Source organism: Corapipo altera, unplaced genomic scaffold (genome assembly GCF_003945725.1).
Source record: "Corapipo altera isolate COAL_440 unplaced genomic scaffold, ASM394572v1 24b, whole genome shotgun sequence".
Taxonomy (NCBI): Eukaryota; Metazoa; Chordata; class Aves; order Passeriformes; family Pipridae; genus Corapipo; species Corapipo altera.
In genome coordinates this window covers 3,593,194-3,613,563 of record NW_020884888.1, presented here as the reverse complement: position 1 = coordinate 3,613,563, position 20,370 = coordinate 3,593,194, and the positions used below count along the sequence as shown (strand labels likewise).

Here is a 20,370-nt window from a genome sequence, read left to right as displayed (position 1 = left end):
ATGGCTGATACAGGATTCTCTCAATAAAGAATTACAGAAATGCAATTAATGAATGCAAATTGACAAATTTGAGTGAACAGTAGACCTTTAGATGAACAGCATGATAATAATCCTTAGCAAAATTACCTGTCTTGTGATAATTGTAAAACTTTGGACTGATGTAAAATAAAATAGATATTTCTGTTTGCTTTACTGCTGCACCATGTTTGTTAAAGAAACTCTAAACCCAAAATCAATATTGAAAAGATTAAATTAATTAAAATAAGTCCTGGGAACTCAGATGAAAATGTTCCCAATAAAATGTTTAAAGTATCGGTTCTGTTGTTTTGGGTGTTTTTTTTAAAATTAGTATTTTTATTTGCTTTGAAATGAAAATACAAGATCATTTGTTAACAACACTTTTTAAGAAGATAAATACTGTGAAAATTGAGTATGTCAAAATAGTAAAGCAGTGTGCAAATTAATAACTTGGACATATTTATCATGAGAGGCTGGAAGACACATAACACTGAAAATATCCTCACAGTGCCTAGAAATGGCTTAAATGAACCTCTGACACAAGGCCTGGAATTCAGGCCTAAAAGAAATTATTCGGTGCTGTTACTTGTTTCTGGAGGTGCCTGATCTTCCCAGGCCCACTCTTTGTATGGAAAGTTTTCTAAGCACTGGCTTTTTGGTTTTGTTCCTCAGGAGAGCTGTCCTGCAGTTGCTGCTGGGCACTCGTCTCCTGCTACACCAGACCAGAGCTTAGGGACTGAGGGACAGGGAGCTCTCGGCACATTTGAGTGGCCTACCCCAATAGATATGCCAGGGGAAAAAATGCTCTTGAAACTGTTAGGCTTTTAAAAGATACACTGGAGGATACTGGGGAAGCTGCATTTGGTTAGCTTCCATCTTGTGTTCCTTTGAATTAAACTGGGTAATTAGACTATTATAGTCTACACATTTGTAATTTTTTTTTTACTTTAACGTCATAAAAGCCATTTAGGTCTTATTATTAGAGCCTGACTTAGAGAGAAATGTGGGATTCACCCATAGGCAATGACAGGCTGATTCTGCTTGTCATACGCAAAAAGAGCAATGAACACTGACAGTTTTTCTTGTAAAATGCTGGGCAGCTTATTTCTCTAATGACAGAGCTTTATCTTTAAAGGATATTTGTGTGTTAGTATTGGAAGTTTTGCATATTGGCTTATTGTAGCACCATGGATGTAAGCTGAAACTCATGTGTTTTTTTTTTCCCATATCAGAGCTCTTGCCAATGAACTCTGGTTTCTATAATACTCTGTGCACCACTTGTTGCATCAGTTGAGTGCAGACTTTTTTACTTCATCAAACCCAAATAACCAGTTCTGTAGCATAATGGAAAAAAGATTGAAGCTATGGCTGCAAAAATTGGTTTCATGAAGTTTCACTTCAAGATTAATGTTCAGACCTCAGAACTAATATGTCACGCTGTTTGTTTATTCAAACAGGCATCTCTGCCTCTGCTTTACATCTGTTTTGTGTTTTCAGTGGTATTTCCACAGCTTTGAGAAATGCAAATAAATTTGTTGTTTGAGGAAATAGTGTGTCAAGTGACCTGTAAAAATCTGGGGGCAGTGAACACTATTTCATGCCTGACTATCTGAAGCCCTAGTCAATATAAAGGTAGGTTTTTGAAGACAGACATGAAAAGATGTGAACTCTGCTCCAATCCATAGACAGAGAAAAAGCCTACAATGAAAGCTTTTCTCTGGAGGTTTATGACTTCATACTCCCACCCCCCAAAACTATGAAGTTCAAAGGAAGCATTAGCAGATTTTACAGGTTTCATCAGTTAAGTGTAAAACTGTACAGGTAGTTTGCAAATGGATGGTGACATAATTTAAAATCCTCAAGATTCATTCACTGCTTTTGAGATTTTCAATTATTCAGTTAAAGGAAGTCTTATTTTCCAATACACCTTCTTGGTCTCCAGCAATCTGTATTCAAGGGCTTCCTCACTTACGGATTCAGGGAGTTTTCTCAGAATGTCTTCTAGAATATTTGAAAGTTTTACTTGCACAGTTCTGATTCTTTTTTGTCAACATTTAACGAATGTAAGGATAATGAAATCAAATCCAGCACCCAAACATGGTGATTTTTCCTGGCTAGAAGTCCTACTCATCACTGTAGCATACGGTTCCTAATAATGTATATAGATAATTTAAAAGAGAGCATCTGTTCTGGATGGGGTTTTTTTAATCTTTTTTCTTTCTTTTTCTTTCAGGAGCCATATGGAGATGTGACAGAAAGAAGACTTCTTCGAGAGAAGCTGAAATGTAAGGACTTCAAATGGTTCTTGGAGAATGTGTATCCAGAACTTCATGTACCCGAGGACAGACCAGGCTTCTTTGGAATGGTATGTGGCTGCTGAGAAGGGTCCTCCTTGCAGTTCTCTGAGCTCTCCTACTAACTCCGTGTGAATGTGTTTTTATGCCAAAGTCAGTTTGGGATTTTGGTAGAATTCAGTTAGAATTGATAGGCTTTAAAACATGGTTTCTATGAGAATCTTTATTTTAGGGCATGCTGTTTATGAAAGAGTTCTGTGAGAGAGTAGATCAGGTAATGTTGCCATCAATTTCTCCTTCTAAGTGACATCTTGAGACTGTTAAACATGGCAAAGGATGTAATTTTCATTTCTTTAAACTTTGCATAGTGAAAAAAGAGAACAGTAGAGTGTTTTAGTTTTTAGTTGTAGAGTTGAAAGGAGAAAGAGTGTGCTTTGAAATGTGTCTTTGCACATTTTATCTGATGAAAACTATGGCACTCTAGGGTAATGGGAAAGACAGCTGGTGCTAAGTGCTCCCAAGTCATAGGGGATTCTGTATGTTAAAACCAACATGTTAATTTTTAATCAGGAGGTCACTTTAGACCAGCAAGGGTTGGTTCAATATCAGAATCCACTTCTCTTTTTAAGATTTAACAGCTTACTATGCTATTTGCAGCTTACAAACAAATATAAACTATAGCTCCATGCATATCACATTACTGTAATCTCATTTGGAAGGGATGAAGGCAGAGAATGATGCAACAAATAACCTGTTTCTTCTGAAAAATCACCATATGCCTGCTGCTTGTTGGAAAGACAAAACTACACCTTTCCGCCAGGCAAAGATGTATCAAATACCTCCCTGATTACCAATGCCACAATGACTTAGAAGTACTTTTGGTGGCAGCTTGATCACTCTGCAGATCCAACTAAGCTGCGTTTCCATACTGCTGCAGCACTTCCAGCTGTTGTCTTGCTGCCATCTGCCCTTCGGTTACTCAGTCTCTGCTGGATCTCCTTCAGGAACAGAAAAAATCTGATCACTGTGGGCATACAAAACATACAAGAACCAAGTCTCCCCACAGTCTACCCTAATAGCTTTGTTACTTCTTAAATGAAGAAGATCCTAATGTGAAAATGCTGTGGTTTCCCATGGGGAACTGTATTTCCCATGGGGAGCTGTGGGAGCTCCCACAAGGGAGTGCATCAGTTGTCAGCAAAGCCCTTAGGAACCTCAGGGAGAGTTACCACGCTCCTACATTTGTCTTGGAGCTTGTACTTGAGGTAGTATCTCTGTGTAATCCCTGGCATGAAAGGTATTACCCACCATTACCCAGTACCTTGAACAAACCATGGTACAACATTAGTGTGGTTTTTGTTGTTTTGTGCTGGATTGCTACTCATAAGGTCAGGGACAGTTGAAGCAGTAAGATATTATAAGACTTACCTTCCAGGAGCAGTTAAGTAACTTTGTCTTCCCTCCACCTCCATCCTTTGCCCTCCAAAAGAAAAGCTGGACTGGTGGTGGTGATAATGCTTCAACTTCCTGGGGAGGGGAAGGAATTTATGGAGTTTCTTTCACGATTTAACTGCACATGGCATCCTCAAGCAAGATGTTGACAGTACCTAGAAATAATAGTTCTTGTTCGGAGCTGCTTGAGGTATCTATAGTGTAATTTAGGTGTGCTCTGTATTTCTCTAAAACAATTCTTAAATGCTGTCATCTAGTTGTGAACATAATATTACACCATTTTTGGGGGGAGGAAGAATTTAAAATGTGATTAAAGTACAGTTGTACTCTAAGAAACTGAGTGCAAAAATGACACCTAGTGATTCAACCGATTTGTGGATTTTGAGTTCTATCTGCTCTCTTCAAAGAGTCATTGATCATGTTTTTACTTCTGCCTTAGCTGTGTAGTGCTTTTCTGGTTCACAAAAATACTATGTTTAAAAGTGGCAGCTTTGTTAACAGCATACCTTAGTGTGAGGTTATTTAATTGTTCAAAGAGAATACAAAGGCATGTGGGGATTTGTCCCTCCCTTGAAAATCTCCCTTTACACTTTTGAACTGAAGTTGACAATCTATCTAAGATTACCCATAAATCAGCCATGTGTTTTTGAAGTAGAATAAACAATTATTGGGCAGCATTCAGTGCCGTGTACTGACAAATACACCCTTGTGCTAATTTTTTTTTCTAGATATGTAGATAAAAATATTCTTACCAAGCTTGGTCATCTAAAAAGTTATCTGCCTAAAATTTTACTTAAATATACTGAATTTTGAATTTTTTCACCTGAGATGTGATTGCATTCCTGCAAACTGCCCAAGGCCTAGAAATGAGAGAAATATCATCTTAGTTCTCCTTGGGCTTCAAGTAGCTTTGGAACTTTGTGTGGGACATGAACTTTTGACTTGACTGTGAGACCATACTATGTTCTGACATGAGAAGTTTCTCTTTGTTCTTCTCAAAGACTTTCTAGCTGATATTTCTTCCATCTGAATGTGAAGCAACTAAGTTGGTAGATGTCTGTTGAGACTATCTAACCATAAAGGCATCTGTGACTAACTGAATCAATTGGGAGATCAAAAACTTGAATCTTTCTGTTGGCAGCTTCCTTCCACATTTTCCTCTAAGACCATCTCATCTTCAATTAATTTCCAAATGCTTAGTCATAATTTTCTTTTAATTTAAACCAGATATAACCTTGAGAAAATCAGAAAGAAAGATTTTAAAATCATGAAGAATTTTGTTTTGCTGTGACATGAAAGAGCACATTATATAAATAATTTAAATATCACATGAGATATATGGACAGGCTTACAGAAGAAGAGATCTTAACTATTTGGCTTAAATTATGTTATCAAAGATAACATAACATGTTTGAGATTCCAAGTTCTCAGAGGCTCCAAAACAGCCTCCTCTAGGGTATATCTCTAAAACTGCATTATAATCCAAATTGTAGAGCTTCCACTTGAAATCGAACTGGTACCCAAGATTATGACTGACTAGACCTGGAGATCTGATGTCCATCACGGGAAAATATGCACTACTTTGTTGGCTGTACAGCCTCTGAAAGCCTGATAAGGACTTTTTTAAAGGAAGTGGGAAGAAATTCAAGTGTTTGATAGTTAACTCAAGTGAACACACCATGGCTTGAACCACATGCTTATATGTTTTTGAGCCTTCCAGGGAGATGTGGACTTGCTGGGGTGAGCAAATGAATCCAGCAGTGAGTCCCGCAATGAATCATCATTGGTTCCTTCAGAGGATCTTAGTAGTCAGTGCTAGATAGCCATTTCAACATTGCACTTAAGTTAACAGGTGATATGAAAATAGCATACACACAGTAAAATCATTCCCTGTAACTGCTCAGATTACCTTTGTGGTAAAAGCTTATGTCTGGTTAGTACTAGTGAAGCTGTTTGGCTTTCCACAGTATCATCTGCCCATATCACTAATACGTCAGCACCACTGCCACTGTGGTAAAATAAAGAGGATTCTGATCTATTTTGTGGATGAAGAGAAAGGTTGGCTGTGCTCCACTGGCCGTATTTATCAACTAATGTAATGAAGTTTTCATGTCAAAAATCTGTTGTTGATGCTTTGCTTACAATGGATTTTATCTTAAAAAAAACCAAGCCCAAACTAATAATTATTCATAGAATGCTGTCTATATCATGTAGTTATATGCAAGTGTCCAGATGTTGGGAAACAAGAGATTTAAATTCCTCCAAGCAGTAAGGGATAAGATCTAAGGTGAATATCTCAGTAGTTGCTGTTTGTTACCTATCCCAGCCTCTAGATTGGTGACTAAATGGTGTTGTAGAGTAACACCAGCAACATTTCAATAGGAGGCAAATGCTGTAGAAAGATGCTGTGAGTAGTCCTGCATGGGTAGAATGTTTTAGAACTTAACTATGTGTTTCAATGGCAAGGTGATCAACATTTTTTCTTGCTTCTGTTTCTCTAATGCAGCATTCTGCAAAAGAATTAAGGTAAGTCACAGACAAAATTTTGTTCTTATTGCATGACTTTTTTATGATAGATATAGGAACAAAGATGGCTTCAGAAATGAGTGGATTAGCACTGCTTTGGTAGAGCTGTTACACGTAAAAGGATCTTAAACTGTATATTCTCATTTCACAAGAGAAAAATATTTCACAAATTCATACATTTTTCTGCCTTATAATGGGGCAGATTTTATTATTTTTTTGCATAAATGGTGCAGATTTTCAAATCTTTGTGTGTCATTTCAGATCAGGTCATTTAAAAGCTTAGAATATATTATTCCCACAAATTGGGTCTTGAATACCTATTCGGCTTCCTGATAAAGTGTGGGCACAAAACAGTGTCTACTGATGTCTGATAAAATGAACTAAAAGAACCAGGTCAAAATATGGACCATGTATATGTAGGAATATGTCAGCATGTATCACAAGCATTTGTGCATGAAAGAGACAATGAGAGAACATTCATAGTAGCATCCTGGGAGTACAGCCTCGTTTTTTAACCACCTGAAATAAAGCTTAAGTTCAATAAGCTTTTAAACAGCTTTTGTTGTGTGTATTTGGGCATTGAGTAACATGCATAGGAGAGTTGCAGTAGTTCTGATGGTGCATGGCATTTTCAAATACGGTTATTTAGAATTCCGAGCCACAAAGGGGAGCACATGCTTGGCTATGTGCCAGGGGCTGATGGCAAAGAGTGGTAGTAGGGGCATTGGGTTTCCTGGAAAGGCACCACAGATAAGGGCTTTGCTGGCCTTGGAGCCAGGACACAGTCAGCCAAAGTCATACGTTATTAAACATACTAATGAGAGACCCTGTGATCCTGAAGAGAGCTGCTGACAATGACCGAAACTGATTCATATTTTTAGAGATACAGTTACCAGTTTTAAGTGGTTATGACTTTTAAGTTGACATTTCTTGTTGTAGAAGGTAGAAACATGAGAACCTTATTGTTTGGTTTATGTAGTTCCATGGTAGCTTAAAAAATAATCTCTATAAGACACTTCTCTTTCCTGATTTTCTAAGTGTAAATCTTGCCTTGCATTGGGAAGGTAAAAAAAATGTCCTCTTTTGACTGCTCAAGGAGGTTTGCAGTGGTCTAGTATGGGAATGGGCACAAATAAGTGAAAAGATGTTGGGTGGCAGTGAAAGTAGAAGCTGGGAAAGCAAAACATATGTAGAACACAAGTATCTAATTTTCCAACTTGTGTGGTTTGCTCTGTGGTGGATTTGGGTCCTGGAGGGTTTGTCTTGTTTGTTTGGTTTTAGCCTTCTGCAATTCCTTTGTGTCCCTTCATTCTCCACATTAAGAAATGAGGATAAAATTATCATGACTAGGGAAGAACTGTGAAATTACACCTTGCTGAACTAACTCTTGTGAGATTTACGCTGCTTATTCTTTTTGTCTGTGATATAATTACACTCAGCAACAGGGGCATTCAGCTTCTTGTTTACAGAACCTATTTTGCTCTGTGTAATTTCAAATTTGGTTAATCAGTACTTGTTAAGGCATTGTTTAACTTATTTTCAGTTACTTTTGCCTCCTGAATACTTAAATGCAAATCCTTGCTAATTAACTTGTTGTTTTTAAAATCAGCTAACTTAATACTTTAAAATTTAAAAATTATGCATCTCTTATGTCAAAGCTCAGGAACACCAGTAAAGAGCATTTAATATCATATCTAGTTCTTTTTCCAGAGACATATTCTGCCTGCTTACATGATTTCTGATCTTAAAATCTGTCTGCTTGTTCAACCTCAAGAGGGTACTGGAGTCCTTTCGAGAACAAATCCTTCTAACATTTCCCATTTGACAAACTGAGAGAACTATGTAGTCATCTTTTCATAAGAAATTTGAACAAGTAGATCCTGGGGGGGAAAAAAAGACTTGGCAGACTATTTTGTTCTGCATGACTTGCTGGCTCGTTGGGTTTCAACAGTTTTTTGTAGTTTCTACCTACCTCCTTTGCAAATACACTGGAACACAGCGTCATTCCTAGGGGAAGCCATGGTACCTGGCTGTTTCAATGCCCAAAGTCAAAATGGTCCCAACAGCTTTATTTCACATTAGTCTGAGAGATGCTACCATTGGATCCATTTGATCTATTCCTGTTAATTTGCACTAGCTTTGCGATGGATCTCACAGCTCAGCTGGATGGGTGTAAAGTGAGTATAGAATATCTTCCTTACTTCAGACTAATACTTATAAACATTCTTTTGTTTTGTTTAGCTGAAGAATAGAGGGATGGAAAACTTCTGTTTTGATTACAACCCTACAAATGAACATCAAATAACTGGACACAGGGTCATACTGTACCCATGTCATGGCATGGGACAAAATCAGGTAAGATTCATGTTTTATTATCATTTTGATTAACACAATGGTTGTAATGTAAGAAAGTATGGTAAAGTCATTGCAGTAAGGCTGAGAGAATATGTTGCCACAGTAAGGTGATCTTAGTTCTAATTTTGATTCTTGCACTAAACGCTTTTTATTTTGATGTATCTTCAGGTCAGGTTTTCTTCATTCTGCAGATATGTCTACCAAGTCCAGAGAACTCATGCATACCTTTATTATGCCTTTCATCAGAGCTCATTAGCAGGGGTTAATAGCACAGCAGTGCAGCTACAGTGCTTATAGGCCAGTGTTCACTCATCTCCAGCTGGTCTTGGGCAGACCAGCACACCTCTGAGATTTTGTCCGTCCATGCCTCCAAGACCCTTGACAGCTTTGAAAACCTCACCTAGTTCCACCTGGGTCTGTCATCATGTCTCCTCCTCTTGGTGCTTATGTAAATGTGCAAGAGGTTTTGGACTGCATCTTCTCCCATACTACATTCTCCAGAAATGTCCTCCTGGACTCAGGCTCCACAACCATGGAGAGCAGGGATCCATTTAACACTTTCCTTTTTACCCTCTTGGTTTTAACTTCTGAAGCTGAAAATGCTGGTGTTTTTCTCCATGATGATTGAAACACTGTGTGCAGCAGTGGTTAGTTATGATGCCCATAAGCATCTCTGCATAAAGCCATTGTAAAAGTGTTGTGAGGCACTGCATGCCAAGTTACAATGGCTGTTTTGCATGGTTTTCCATGACCACCTTCCATACTTGAGGTTTGCTGTTTGATGTGTGGCATGTGGCATGTACTTGCCTATCGAGCTTGATTTTTGGCTTCTAACCCAGATTACACTAAACACAGTACTCGAGGTGTGGTCTCACCAGTGCCGAGTATCAGAGGTCTTGTGAGACCTCTCGTACATAGCTCTGTGACAACTTGGGAGGCTTAACTGTTTGGGTCTTTTTTTAAGGAAAATAATCCAAACATTCGGTTGAGAATGTTTGGAAAAAGGAAAAAAAGGGAAAATCTAGCTCGGAAAAGAACGAGAAATGTGGCAGATAAGCAGCGTATCCGTTGTTGTTCTGGATTCTGCTTAAAAGAAGACATAAAAGCTCAAGGAGTGAAAAACAAGTCTGTTTTGAGGAGAAAGCTTCTAATATGAATTGCATTTTATATGAGAAAGGGAAAAGGAACAACAATCTGAGCACTGTACTTCAGATCTTTAAATAAATAGATTTGTTGCTGATAGCAAGTTTATTGTCTTAAATATTAGAACTGTTATTTGCTATTCTTTATTAGTTCATGTCTGGTTTATGTCTTAATTTTCCTAATGTTTCTTTCCTGGAGGCTAAGATGCAGGGGAAGGCAGAAGGAGAATCTTGCACCATAAAAGCCAAAGGATGTCAATACTCACAGATGTATGCCAGTCATGCTAAGCCCCACCCCACCAACCCATTTTACTCCCTCAGTTCAGTTTCATACCTGAGTTAAGCACAGTTCTATATAACTATATAGAAGAGAAGTTAATAATCAGATAACCCAGTTAAGCCACTTTCTTATAAGTAAGAGCTGATTGTTTTTATAGATTAAGAAGTATTTAATTTATAAGGTTACATGCTAGCACAGAGAAGGTATTTATACATTTAATTTTTCCTTGTATTACAGATTACAGAGAGGAGAGAGGTTGAATATTTGTATTTCTCTGAGCCAAAAAAGTTCATTTAAATTTTATCCCTTTCACCAAGAAAAATAAAGACATGGGATAAAAGGTGAAAGCAAAAGAGAAGTACAATTGAGAGATGAATTGTCATGAGATGACATTTTTACAGTTATCATTTGTTTAGCTAGCACTAAAAGATGAACTGAATTTACTGCAAAGATATCACATCACTGGATATTAGTGCTCCTCCATCTCTGCTGATGGTACAATGCATGTGTGTACCTGCAGTCACAGGCACCAGGCTAAAAGCACCGATACTCTCTGAACTGTGCAAACCGCTCCCTCTGCTGGCATCCAAGCAGGAGGAGGAAGGAGAAATGGAGAAACTACCTGACTGCAATATAAACCAATAAAAGAAAATATGAGATGACTCAAGAGAACTGCAGAGACTGAGGAAGGAAGGTCAATCACAGGAAATGGATAAAACAAGATTAGTGAGATGGGTAAAAAGAATGGGAGGGTTAACAGGAGCCAGGGAAAAGGGGCCAAGGTGACAGAGGGCAGTAGTAGTTTTGGACAGAGGTTGGACAACAGGTGATGAACAGGGCATGTGTGATAGAAGGAGGAGTAGTTAGGAGCTACAGGGAGGGAGAATGAAGCAGAGTCACTGGAGAATATTTTAGTGGAAAGGGGTAGGGCTACAGAACATGACAGCAGAGATACCAGTGTGCAAATGAAGGCATGAGTAGGGGTGTCAGGTAGTTGCAAGAGAATAATTGGACAGCAGGAAGAGCTGCGGATGGGGGAACAGAGAGAGGCTAAAATGAGACAAGACGTAGAAGCATAAGTGAGATAGGAAATGGAAGTCAGGGTTGCTGAGCTTGCACCTCCCTTTTCTGGCTCGTAAATAGCTGTGAAATCTACCAGTAGGACATTTCTCTCCATTTCTTTCCCACCCCACCACGCTTTTGACAGTTGTTCTTAAAACACTGCTCCTGGTGGTATGAATTCCTTGGCATATGACAGTGTCAGAACCAAACCAGTCAAATCTCCCGTATGTACATCCACCGCTGTCGGCTGATGAAATGATGATGGCAAGGTTCATCATCCTCTTCACTGGAAGCAATTCTCCACTCAGAGTGACCCCTGAATATCTGTGTTCACTGTACTGAGAGGAGAGAGCTCTGTGGTCTTGGTTATTTGTAAGGTCCAGCACCTGCCCCCGTTTTAATCTCAGTAAATAAGAACCACTCTCATAAATAAAGTCCCTGGTGATTTGCTGGTATACTTCCTTGAACCCCTGGCCTAACTGAGAGGGTTCCCTTTAGTCCTTCTGAATTGCTTTTGTGTAAGCAGTAAGAAAACTAACTGGGAGTTGCTTAAAATTAGCATGTTCCTTACGGCAAGAAGGTGAGGATAACACTGCAGTGATAGGAGCTGACTGTATATGGAAGAGAGGCCAGAAATACAGAGAGGAAATACAGGCACTGGCTACTCAGTGCTTGCACCTCAAGGTGCTTATGTTTTGTGGAAGTATCTGCCCCAGTAGATGAGAATGAAAGGCTTTGAAATTCAACACCAATAAAGCCCATTCCTCTTCTTGGTTTGGCTTGAAAGCACAACAGAGGGCACCAATGCATGATGGCAGGAAGTTGACCTGATGTGGTAAGAGGATGGGAAAACACTGACTGACAGTATCCTTCTCAGTACTCCCATTTGCAGCTGAGAGATGTGGTAAATAGTGAGAGGCAAACTAAAGAATTCAGCAAAACCCTTGAGTTATCTGCAAAAAGAGTATCAGACCTGGTAACCTCTCTGCTGGTTCTACCCATGAAGTGCAAACTTCTTCCTACATGCAGAAGAGCACTAGCCAGGCACAGAGAGGGGTGAGAGTGTTTCAAGGTCTGGTGAGGTAGCCAAAATCTGCTGCTAGCCCCAGTACCAGCTAGCACTGGTGCAGCTGGGGCATATCCTGTAGATTGTCTAGAAGCCATAGGCACTGGGAAAAAGGCCTCATCAAGTTTTCCAGTAGCACTTAAGGGAATCTACTGATTCCCAGAAGGAAAGAAATGCAATAAGGCTACTAGTTACCAGATCATGGATCAGTTTAAAAATGCTTCCTTTCTGCCCACAGAAGGCAAGAAAAGAGAACTAAAAACCACTTCACCTTTTGAGGAGCAACAGATTTATCTGAAATATTACCAGAACTTAAAAAAATCCAAAGCCTGAAGTATTTATTCAATTTGAAGCAGTATTATATTCATTGGACAACAGGATAGGAGTGCTTGATTGTGAATACTATAACCCCATTCCTTAAAGATATCCAGAAATTAACCGTTTTACTTGGTCTTCAAAATCTGGTGCAAGTCCTTGAGAGACCATTCAGGGAAGATATCAGTAGGAAGAAGTGCTCTGATCTGGTAGCTGCTCCATCTACTCTTGATGCATCTGGTACAATAAGCAGCTTACAGGCTTTCACTGATACTGAATACAAATTGTTAAAGAGTTATTATATGTAATAAATCCCCTAACAAGCGAGGCCTTGTGGAAGTGACAGCTGTAAAAAAAGTGTCCATCCAGACACAAGTGAGCAGGACTGAAGCTTTTTCTTTATGCACAAACCATAGAATTAAAATTCATGCCCCTATAGCTCACTGTGGTGCCCAAAGTGGCAGACTTTCCATGTGCCAATCAGATACTGAACCTGGGAATAAAGCCTAAGGGCCAGGGAATAGACCCTGGCTATTAGGGTAAATAATAATAATAGTAATAATAGGACCAATATCCTGACAATTTACATTTTTTGATGATGAGACTTCTTTTGCATAAGGCAAATGTAAAGGCATTACAGCCTACATCATAGGAACAGGCTCTAGCAATAGGTTTCAAGGGGAAATCATGGTCTCCAGGGGAAATCATGCTCTCTTCATGTCAGCAGGGAGACTTCAAACTTGATGTTGCTTTCTTGAAATACTCACTTCCTTTTGTGGCTTACTGCAAATGAATGGTGGTAGACAGGTTAATTCTGGGAGGGTCTGTCATTTGCATTACTGCTGGAAAAGAAAAGCCACGAAGCTCTATAGGGTGATGCAGTGAGAAGCATCGGTCTGTGCATGGCAGCAACAGCCACTGTGGCAGAGAAATTCCTGATTGTGATAATGGGAGGGTAAGATTTCATGAAACAACTATCATCACAGAAGTCTAGATCAGAGCTCTTACACCTGGAAATGGATGACTGCAGACTTTGTAACCACAGGGTTCTGTTTACACTGAAACTCCATTTTCAATTTCTCTCTCAAGGTTATTAGCCTTGCTGGTTGTTAAGGATGTTTTTGTGGTATGGTCAAGTATATACATTTCTGAATTGGTACAGCTCTCATCACAAAGCCTTACAGTCTCCAGGAGTGAAACAAAACAAAAAAGGATTCCTTCTCTCCCTCATCCTTTTATTGGTTTCTGCTAATGCAGCTGCGCTACTGGTAATAAGCAATTTTCTGATGTTTATAAAACTCTCCTCTACTCTATTGAGTATTATCTAAATTAGATCTAAACACACATTTGTGCACTATAGTCATCTAAATTATTTACAAGCATGATAAATACAAACAACTCTCAAACTCTGCCACTCTTTAATGAAAGTCCAAAAGTTGGCAGATGTCCATGATAAATATAAAAATTTTAAGGAAGTCTTCAACCATAATTGCTACAGAAGCCAAGATGTTTTAAAGCATTCTACCTCTGTAGAATATCGTACAACAAACAAAGCTAGTAAATTTTCTATAAAATTTTGTTCATGTTTAAAAGCCGCTGTAACTTTTTTAATGTTATAGAATAAGGTGGTTATCACCATGGATCCTGAGTACTTTGTAACTGGAAATGAACTCTGACCAAACTGCATTTGAAATATGCAGTGAGCAACTCCTTAGTTAAGAGTAACATTGTTTTGTGACAACTGAATTAAGAAGGTGCAGCATCAGGCTAGAAACTGTTTTCCATCCTATTTCTAATAGGTGATCTAGAATATGAGAGTAGAATATTACAGTCAAATTCTTTAATGCTAGAATGCCTGTTTTCCAGGACATTTATTCAGCATTTCATGCACTTGAAGTGCTCCCAGAGTAAAGCAGTGCTGTGATGAGATTGATTTTCTTCAAACTAGTAAGCAAACAGCAGAAGTTAAGGATCCTTGAATATTTTTGGTAGAATTTCCCTTCACAATAGCAACTTTAATGTGAACTTAATTATAGTATCTTAGTATATATCCTTATAAATACTCTCATGTGTGCATGTGAAATGACTGCTGTCCTTTGTTTTTTCTCTTGGGTTTGTAGTTTTTTGAGTACACATCCCATAATGAAATACGTTACAACACCCGACAACCAGAAGTCTGTGCAGCAGTCGATTCAGGGACTGACTACTTGACAATGTACTTGTGTCAAGAAAATGTCCACAGTGTTCCTGAAAACCAGAAGTTTGTTTTCAGAGAGGTAAGTGTGCCTCACTGAGTTTGGGTTTGTTTGTTTTTGGAAGTGGGTGGAAGGAGAATTGTTGAGTTTTTTTTCTTTTTATCTTACTGTCTACACATCATGTAGGCCATAACACTAGCACAGATCTCTGGGAGAAATATGCTATCTTGGCTTTTAATATCTGAACATAGAACCAGGATAGCAGCAGTATGCATACAAAGAGTATGCCAGTCATAAAGAATAGGAAGATGAGAAGAAGGAAAGCACCCTTGATAACCTCAAAGGAGCTGGGAATACTCTCTTGCATCTCACCCCTGCTGTCTTCTCCCGAGATCTGATGAGCCTCAATATACCCCTTCCCCAGCCAGTCTCATGGCTGCCCTACTTCTGTTCTCTTTTCATTGACTTGTTTTATTTCACAGTATTTGTATTACAATATATCCCCACTACTTCACATACCACCCTTACTTTATACTCTGCCCTGCTTTGGAACAGCTGCTTCCCCTCTGCAGACCCTCTCTTGTAACCCTTCCCACAAGCACCAGGAGTGCTCCCTTTTCTGCAATGTAATGTGCAGTTGTGTAATTTGATGCATCATCAAAAAATACCTTCTGCCCTATTCCTGTCCCTACACAGGACACATCTTACTGGCTGTGGGGACGCAGCAGATCTGTACCTCTCTTTTTCAACCCTCAAGCCTACTCCCAATGGGGGGAAATACTGAGAAGTGTGGTATATTTATTAAGCATAACATGATCTTAGAAAAACTTGTGTTTAGTAGTTTTTAATCTCTAAAGAAGTTCCTGAATGCCTGAGAGAAAATAAGCTGGATGAAAAATTATGGCCTTGGTCAGGTTCTGCAGTGTTATTATTTGGCTATGAGAAAAGGTCACATAATATATCAAAATGTTATATTTACATAATGTGTCTGCATAATGCATCCAAACTCTACAGGATCTGTGGTTAACAAATTTCATGCTTAGATACTACCACCAGTGGCAGGGTAAATTCTAAAAAACTATGTGAAAATTAGTGTCCATTCACTAAATCTAGTCCAGACTGAAGCTCATAGTGGTATTACTGAATAAAAATGTTTAAAACCTGACTATATAAATGATGTGTCATTTTTAATAAAATTGCTCAAGGTCATGTGTATTAATCTATAAGAATATATGGAAAGTTCTTCAGTCACTTCAGGAAGTAATTGAGAAAACGAAAATTTTGAAATTGAGAAATCTGAACAATTGTAAAAAAAGTTTTGGAATGCATCTGTTTCCACTGCATTCCTAGTCATTAACTTTTAGCATCTGAAACTTTAGGAATTATTTTAAATTTTCTTCCTTTCTCATGATCACTTTGTTCCTGTGTGTGATTTGAATGTACTGCTCAGCTCCAATTCCTCTTCTTATACTGCATTAAATCAAAATCACCAGTCCCCAACTTTCAAGGCGAGTGATGGGTGAGGTGTCAGTACCACATTTCTTTTGCTTTGCGCAGAGTAATATCAGACAGCTGTCCTTATGGATGTAGCATAATCACAGATTTAACCAGCCTTCCCAGCAGCCTGACAAGAATTAAGTTCTTATGGGCACCGAGTCAAAAATGAGTGAGGCAAATACTGATTAGTCCTCTCAAAAATGTGAATTATCACAACAGAAACAGGAAAGTCATTTGGAAGCTAAGCAAGCCCATGAGCAATAACACACCACTGGGCATCAGGAGCTGTGGCTCAGGATGCAATTAAGTACAATATTCCTGATGACAGAAGGAGCAGACTTCCAAAGGAGTAAGGGTTATGCTCAGAAGCAGGGCATTTTTCTTTTGAAGCTGCTAAAGGCTTTGGAAATGGTTGCATGTGGGAATGTCACCCAGGCCAAAGGGATGGTCTCAGAGCAGGGCAGTTCTCCATGGCTGGCTACACTGCCTTTCTGCAGCTCACTGTCCTAGTTGTCAGCGCTCCTGGATTGGAGTGAGAGACGTGAACTGGAGATTAAATGTGCTTGGAGACTACTGTAACAGGAGGGCCTGAGACCTAAAAATGTGTTTGTTAGGGAATTTGACTGTGAAGGCCTGTCAGACCTTACACATTTGAGGCAGCTGTGCTGCCCTCCAGCAAAGCAAGTGAACTCCACACACATCCATAGGCAAGGGGCATGCTTAGATATTTTTAATTTTTCCACCAAAAATATCCCCCATGAAGAAAGGGGAAAATTTCTTGGTAAAAATATGTTCAGCATCTGCACTTAATGAACAATATTTACCTTTTACTTACAAGATGTGCAATAAATTGCTGAATTTGGGTAATGCCTGTACTTGGCTTTGGTTTTTACTGCCCACGTTCTGATGCAGTAACAAAAGGCAATGAGAGTGAATGAAGTTAAAGCATACTTTACAGGCTGAGATGTCACTACATGTATCCCTCTAAAGCAATGTTAATGTAAGTTTAAAAGCAGGGTCTCTTGATAAAGTTCAGAGATCCTCAAGTCAGGCATTTTGCCTTTACTGTATGGTCTCATTGGAAGGATATGCATGATATTTATTTGTGGCAAATGTCTTCTGTTATTTTTAAAACACAGTGATGTGTCTGTAATTTTTAAGACCTGAAAAGCAAAATTTCTTTCTGTTTGTTGTAGGACAGTACCTTGTTTCACCTACAAACCCAGAAGTGTGTACAAGCCGAGTCAAATGTTCACAACGGTAACCCAGCACCATTGTTACGACCGTGTACCAACTCGGACTACCAGAAATGGTTCTTCAAAGAACGAAGTTGATCCAGATGTTGTCTGGGATATAGCTGAATACAAAAAATGTGCTCTTTCTGGTCAGCAGTTAGTCAGCCTTTTTGAAAATCATGAGTGATATATTTTTGTATGGAAAAACTGTAATTAGTTTACAAACCTTGGATCTTGTTTCCTGGAGCATTAGAAGGCACTAAGCATTGAGAGCTATGTGAAGTCCTACAGAATCTGCTCCTTTTCTCTTTATTTGGCAGCTACATAACTGCTTCTGAAGTGTCTTAAGTTCTTTTCACAAGTGACAATGTATTTTTTTAATCTACTGTGTGGAAGTAAGGCAGTCAAAATAATTGCACTAATGTTAATCTGCCAATAACTTAAAATGTTTATTTTTCTACTAAAACATTCTGCAATTGGGCCTTTTAACAGATAGTAGTTAATAGTTATTCTCATCTTTTAAATACAAAGAAGGTAAATGTAGGCCATATTCTGCCCTAAGTGACTACCACAAACTCCTCACTGAAGACAGTGTGGATTTACACATGAAGGCAGAATTTGTCTGCATAGTTTTGCACAAATAACAATCTAGATGCATACAGATTGCACATGCCTGACAATACTATACCTTAAATGTTGTGACAATTTTAGATGCTCATGGCACTTGACAAGTTTCTAATCATGCTTAAGTCTGGTCTGGGAGTAAAATGGGCATTTTCTCATCTTTCTTAAAGAAATAAGGCAACAGTATTTAAAGATGATGCTTTGGGAAAAGCTATTTAGATTCAGATGGACCTAGCTATGTGTCTGTGTCCCAGACTGCACAACTCATTTTAACATTATGTGGATTTTTAACATGCATAAAACTTGTAAGATCAGACCTAGCAATAATTCTGTTGAAAAAAATTCAAAATTACAATTGGAGAAAATGAATCTAAGAAATTCTTTCATTAAATTGTGTTTAAATGATTCATGTAAAAATGATAATATTTTAAAGAATTGTTTTGCAAATAATTGATATGATATGCAGCTAATATTAATACAAGAAGAATTGTCTTTCAGGTATAACTTGCATTTCATCTGGGAACTTCTGTTCTGATGAGCTGGCCATGTCAAAGCATATAGTCCAGTTGAATACATGAGGTTTAATCTGTACCAGTACAAAATGGTTTCTGGTGGTGTGTGGGATCTGCCTTACCCGATCAGACAAGTAGTGTGTGTATAGCAATATATCTGGTCATTGACCAACATCACTACAATGCTGATTAGAAGGGTTTCAGCTCATAAGAATAATTTCTTTCTTTATCAGATGAATGTATGTTTATATATAGATAGATGAAAATGTCGACCTTTTTCCCCTCAGAAGTCTTGGCATCTATTTTGATTAGTTTGGGATGTATTTTGTTATTTGCCTTTGTTCATGTTTTCTATAAAAAATGTCCAGCCTTTTCTTTGAATCCCCATAAGCTCATGCCATTTTGGTATACCTATTTATATGAATGGGGTGTGGGGGGAGGGTTTCTGCCTGTAGGAGATACATATGTAGGTTCTTCCAAGGTTTTTCTAAACCGATGTAGATAGAATGTTTTTGTGAGCACCTTTAAAGTTTTGTCTCTGTGGGCTGTGGACTGATGAAATTGATGTTAGAATTAATAAAATATTTTGTGATTCAGTAGAGTGGGAACTGTCTTACGAACTATTTCTTTTGTTTTTCTTATGGTCAGTGGTTTTCATTTAATCACTTCTCTAATCTCTTAGGCCCAGATCCCTGCAGCATTTGCAAGAAGACAGCTTTATTTTATGGTGTCTCAGGTTCTGTTTCCTGAACTCCGTAATGCTTCTGTTCACTTGTTAGCAGCAGCAGTTTGCACTTTGAGCCACAAATCAAAACTGGATAGCTGCGTGAGAGAACTATGAGAGCTCTAGCAACACAGCAAGGATTTTCTGTTAATATCTGCTTTACCTTCTTGACTGTTGATTGAACAATATTAGTAAGTTAATAAAAGTCCAGCTATTACAGTCACAGACAAAATTCTCATTGACCTTCCATGGTCAGTGAGGTTTTCTTAGTTTTGGGATTTCAAGATTTCATCATCATGTGGAGGTATGCAAGTGAAACTTCGTAACTGGAAATTATTTTCCATACATCTTTCCACTGTGCCCTTGTTTAGAGTGAAGTATTGATGTTTTTGGCTTCCACTTAAATGCAGCTGAGACATTTTTGCATATGCCAGCAAACCTGCCAGCCTGGGTTGCACATTTGCTAGACAAACACACTTGAGTTCAAAAGAAGACACTGAACGTTAGCAAAATCGTCAACTTGCTCCCCCTCTGTAGGCCTTTTACCATCTACTTACCATTTTTTTCTCCTTGATAGCCTTTTCTTCTTCTCAGCTCACTGGAGCTGTATTAATGTCTGGCTTCAGGTTCAGAGGGCAAAGGACTCCATCAAGCATCTGAGTCACATCTGCAGGCTTCCTTTTGCAGGAGGTCAGCTGAGTAATGGACTGCGGACTTTGGGTTTCTCCTGGGCAGAGATGGGGCTGCATGCCTCATAGAAATGGAAAAAATTGGAGGACTTCAGTCCTATCGATGCTAACTTCTTAGTCTTTGTATTCCCTTATTTAAACAAAAACAAACAAAATAAGAGCAATCCAGATTTCAGTCTGGTGTCTATCATATTTATTTATTTGAATTCATCAGGTAAATATTTTGACTTTTTTTTTCTTTTATTCCTTCACCATTTTCCTTTCATTTAAAAACTGTGGGTCTTCAGTATGGGCTAGAACTTACTGGATTTTTACTTCAACAGAAAACAGTATATAAACCTTCCTTCTACGAAATAAACCACTAAGATTTCTATATGTGCAGTC

General features: G+C 38.5%; 1 protein-coding gene across 1 annotated transcript in view; it reads left to right on the top strand.

Moving 5' to 3' along the window:
* GALNT12 (polypeptide N-acetylgalactosaminyltransferase 12) overlaps positions 1 to 19,172 on the top strand; it is a 46,622-nt gene extending 27,450 nt beyond the window's left edge. Inside the window, exons 7-10 of the mRNA XM_027644044.1 lie at positions 2,252 to 2,383; positions 8,532 to 8,645; positions 14,631 to 14,786; positions 17,399 to 19,172. Coding sequence (XP_027499845.1) covers positions 2,252 to 2,383; positions 8,532 to 8,645; positions 14,631 to 14,786; positions 17,399 to 17,536 — 540 coding nt within the window. The 3' untranslated portion in view covers positions 17,537 to 19,172. The remainder of the gene's footprint in view (positions 1 to 2,251; positions 2,384 to 8,531; positions 8,646 to 14,630; positions 14,787 to 17,398) is intronic.
* The last annotated feature ends 1,198 nt before the right edge of the window (positions 19,173 to 20,370 follow it).